The 4,544-nt window shown below is 44.4% G+C and overlaps 1 protein-coding gene across 1 annotated transcript; it reads right to left on the reverse strand.

The window, feature by feature from the left end:
• Positions 1 to 299: 299 nt before the first annotated feature.
• LOC311370669 (myosin regulatory light chain 2, ventricular/cardiac muscle isoform) lies at positions 300 to 4,172 on the reverse strand. Its single transcript, XM_084489005.1, has 7 exons — positions 4,119 to 4,172; positions 3,078 to 3,170; positions 2,256 to 2,331; positions 1,775 to 1,879; positions 1,603 to 1,681; positions 1,158 to 1,206; positions 300 to 1,018 (listed from the first exon to the last, which is right to left on the reverse strand). Exons 1-7 carry the CDS (start codon positions 4,119 to 4,121, stop codon positions 914 to 916), a joined length of 510 nt encoding a protein of 169 aa, XP_084345131.1. The 5' UTR covers positions 4,122 to 4,172; the 3' UTR covers positions 300 to 913.
• Between the last annotated feature and the right edge of the window lie 372 nt (positions 4,173 to 4,544).

Consider the following 4,544-nt stretch of genomic DNA (forward strand, 5'->3'; position numbering starts at 1 on the left):
ACTGCTATTGTGTATAGGGCCAGTTTCAATTGGGCTCTCTAGCTGGTGAACAAGTTTTTTAAAGATTTATTTTTTAGCTTCATTATAGAGAGAGACAGATAGGAAAGTGTGGAAGACATGCAGTAAATGACCCAGGCCAGATTCGAACATGGGTCTCTGCGATTAGGACTGTGCCTAATATATGGTATGCACCTTAGCCCAGTGCGCCACTGGGGGGCCCTGGTAAATGATTGTTAAAGCGTGAGATTTAAGAAACCAAAGACCAACCATATCTTTACATGTTTTTGTTTATTAGGGGAAACAAGCACAGACAAAAACATGGAATTATTCTAGGAAAAGGCAAATTCTTCATCACAGACAGACAGAGGATTTCATTTCTGAGCCCAGGGAGAAGGCAGACACACAAAGACACTCAAGATTGAGACGACAACATGCATTAGCAAAAAGCATGTATAATTATATTTCAATATTTCTTTGTGATAGATTCAACAGCCCAATCTTTTTGGACAGCACCAGTTATTATAGTCTGTACTCCTCTTTAGTTGGCAGAGTGGTGTGGATCTCTGGAGTGAGTGAGCGTGTACAGACATGAGCAACACATTGGACCGTTGACAGAACCAAGATTTGACGAGCAGATAATAATCACAGTCCATACCTCTATTAACAGTGAGGCGACTCTGAGCTGTTCTGCCATCCATGGGGCCAATTGGAATTATTCACCTGGCAGCCATCTTGGTTCTACCCAATAGCAGGGTGATGGACCTGAATGGGGTCCCATCACTGCTGGTGTGTGTAGAATCAAGATGGAACCAAGATGGCCGCCAAGGGAATAAGGCCCATGAGGTGGGTTGGACGGCGGTGACACTCTTCAACTAGACTACGTCAAGGTACTGGGAAAGGGGGGAAGTGGGGGCTAATCCTGGTCCTTCTCCTCCCCGTGGGTGATGACGTGAACCAGGTTTTTGTAGTCCAGGTTCCCGGCCACATCTGGGGGGAAGGCGGCGAACATCTGCTCCATCTGAATGAAAAGACCCAACCCCAGAACCATGAGTGATGCACCACAAGCAATGCAATGAGTTTAGTTCCTACTGACATTGCGTGATGTACGACAACTTGACGATGAGCACAGAGATTCGTGCACACAGATGACGCATTACCTCCTCGGGGGTGAACCTGTCCGCTTGCGTTGTCAGCATCTGTGTCACACTGGACAAGAAGCAGAGGAGAGTCATCAGAGGTCATCAGAGGACAAGAAGCAGAGGAGAGTCATCAGAGGACAAGAACGTCAACAATGTGGACGGCATGACTACAGGACGGCCTCCAAAGATAGAATAGACACTTTCTCAGTGATCTGTGATTTTGGACCTATAATAATAATAATAATAATAATAATAATAATAATAATAATAATACAAGAGCGGATTACATGTAGTTTAAAGGGGTAGGTCAGAACTTTGGACATCAACTTCATTTCCAACAACTAGAAGGACTGAATCAAACATGTGGAAAACTGTCCAATGATAAATAACACACTGGCTCACTTGGAAATGAGGTCCGATGTCCAAATTTCCGAACTACCCCTTTAACGACGGTGCTACTCACTTGTCCTTCCTCAGCACTCCTGTCGCCTCGGGGTCGAAGACTTTGAACGCGTTAAGAATGGTCTCCTCTGGGTCCGCACCTAGAAGAGAAGCCCGACGAGTATGAATGAAGTGAAGGGACATTTTCCACCACCTCCTTCTTGCCTCGTCCATTGTCCACCGTACCGCTTTACCTTTGAGCTTCTCCCCGAACATGGTGAGGAACACAGTGAAATTGATTGGACCGGGAGCCTCTTTCAGCATCTCATCGATCTCCTCCTGCTTCACATTGAGGCGACCTGCGGACACAAGGGGGGTGATTGAGTAGCTCTGGGAAGGGTCTGCTGTTTTACACATCTAGCTTTATTGCAATGTGGATAGAGATATTTGACTATGTAGACCTGGTTGACAGGACATAGTGTAGCTCAGAGTGAGAGAGAGAGAGAGAGAGAGAGAGAGAGAGAGAGAGAGGTGAGGGTGAACTTGGAGATAATGTTGCTTTTGAACCAAGCCAGAGTGTCCGCTACTGTAGTCGATACCCACAGCGAAACATAAGAGCTAAAGGTAGTTTGCGAATTAACCAGCAGGCAACACGGGTAGACGGTCTATTGTAAATACACTTTGGGTGGACCTTCGACATTAACGTTATGATATCATGCTGTAACGGTGTCTCACCCAGAGCCGCAAAGGTGTCCCTCAGGTCGTTCTTGTCTATGAATCCATCTCGGTTCTGGTCCATTATAGTGAACGCCTGAGAACAGGGACACAATATTAAGCCTTACATCTTCCAATTTTTGTTATTTTCTTGGACAAAAGCCATGCTCGATGTCTCTATCTATAGCTTAGAGGGAAAACATCTGAACGCTCAAACATAAGTAAAAAAAAAGGAGGAAAAACACATCGGATGAAACAATAGGCCTCTTCTCGGTTCCTCAATACTCCAGAGCATCCCTCTATTAAGTCGGGGATGGTGGAGTATTAATAACTTGTGTGATTCCTGGGGCTTTTGGCTGGTATTCAGGGCATGCCCAGCGGCCCTTGTGTGCAGCCTAATCACTGATGACACATATGAATGGCTGGCCCCCATTGGCCCTAATACCACTCATACCACACGCCTCTGTTCCTTCATACCAGGGACTGGGAGCAGACAGGTGGGCATTCCCGCACCATGAACTAAGGGCCATGGAAACGGAGCAAGGGGAGCAGGTTGGATGTGGAGAAAACAATTTCAAGAGTCCTTGATTTCCAACGGTCTCTTCTAAAATACTTTAGTGTCTTAATCCTCAGCTGTGGCCATTGTTCTGTAGTGTCGGTGTTGTGTATCAACCCCTGCTCTGTTCCACTCCTGCGGCTTAAAGTTCACTGCATTGTGACAAACAATGGAGGGGGGGGAAATCAAAAGGCAATGACATTTTTATGGCTAGATATCAGAGATATAAATATAGTCATAGATAGCCAAGTCTGCAAGGTATGAGGACAATGCTGATCCTGTCTCACCTCCTTGAACTCCTGGATCTGGGCCTGCTCAAACATGGAGAACACATTGGAGTTTGCTCCATCGGCTGACCTCTTCTTGGCTTTCTTAGGGGCCTGAGGAAACATGGAGATGGAGAAGCAACAGCGAGGTGGAGGAGGAATATGGAGGTGGAGGAGTACGGAGGTAGATGAGCAACATGGAGGAAAAGGAGGAGTAGGGAGGTGGAGGAGGAACAGGGAGGTTGAGTATGAGAATGGAGGTTGAGGATGAGCATGGAGGTGGAGGATGAGGATGGAGGTGGAGGAGGAATATGGTGGAGGACAAGTATGGAGGTAGAGGTAATGTTAGATGAGGGCCAAAAGATACATGGAAACAAGCACAATATCATGGGAAACATCTACCAATATTCTATAACCCTATATCTCTCTATGAAGTTTCCATGTATGATAATTTTGGAAGAGTTTGGGAAGTAAACAAATGTACACGTGTGTCTAGGTGGCTCACAAGTACTGCACATGTATCATAACATTAATCGATGACATTGCAGAAAACTTTCTTCTTGTATAGTATCTAATTTAGCAAGCAATTTAGTCAAACAAGCAAACAATAACAGCACTTGCATTTTTGCCATTAATAACTATTCATTGAATGAGCTATGAAAACGGTATTCTTTCGTAAGAATAGTGTTAGTTTTTTAAAGCTTAATCAATGAATATGCATAACTTATTTAGTAATAATGACTCTGGACTCTTTCTTTAATAAGAAATCTATCAGTGTTGAGTAATATTAATCAACTTTCCGCCAGAAATGATTATAACCATGCTATAAGACAAACAACATTTTGCGCAATTGTTACTTACTTATTAATCATTTTCAATAAAAAAAACGTTCTGAGTACATAAAATAGGACATTTATTACATTAAGCATTTAACATGAACTAACACAACTTTACTTGCATTGCTATTCAATGGGAGATCCAAGAGGAATACATGAATCACATCAAGTGGACTAGATCTCCTGCTATGTTTCCGGTGGTGGATGATAAGAGACAGAGACTCACCATGGCTGAGACAGGCAGGAGGTCAGGCAGACAATAGGGCCGGTGAACAATGGCCACTATTTGGGTGGCCTTTTGTAGCCCCCAATCCAGAGCCACGGGGCGATATTTATAAACCATGTCCTCTTTAGGAAGTGGCAGGTAAATTATGCTCTCTCTCTCTCACACACACACACACACACACACACACACACACTACAGCACATACAGTATAATATTCTCCCTCAAAGCACATACTGACTGGCAGACAAAAAGACCCCCCTTCCTTTCATTTCTCTCTCTCTCTTTGTCTATCTCGGTGTCTCTCTCTCTGATGACGTGTACCTACAGGTTAGGATTGTTAACCTTGGCTTACAGTTTGGAACAATAGAGAAGGGGCTCTGAAGGCAAAGGGTCTTCCAGCTCCAAAAGACCACCCTTACTACATAC

The sequence above is a fragment of the Micromesistius poutassou genome (genome assembly GCF_964030765.1).
Source record: "Micromesistius poutassou genome assembly, contig: SCAFFOLD_5149, whole genome shotgun sequence".
NCBI classification, from domain to species: domain Eukaryota; kingdom Metazoa; phylum Chordata; class Actinopteri; order Gadiformes; family Gadidae; genus Micromesistius; species Micromesistius poutassou.

What these genes read in the sequence shown, in the direction of transcription:
- LOC311370669 (XM_084489005.1), bottom strand. An exon ending in AGATCCAGGAGTTCAAGGAG is followed by an intron (nt 2,332 to 3,077) that starts GTGAGACAGGAT and finishes CCCTGTTCTCAG; the next exon opens with GCGTTCACTATAATGGACCA. An exon ending in GGAGTGCTGAGGAAGGACAA is followed by an intron (nt 1,207 to 1,602) that starts GTGAGTAGCACC and finishes CTTCTTGTCCAG; the next exon opens with TGTGACACAGATGCTGACAA.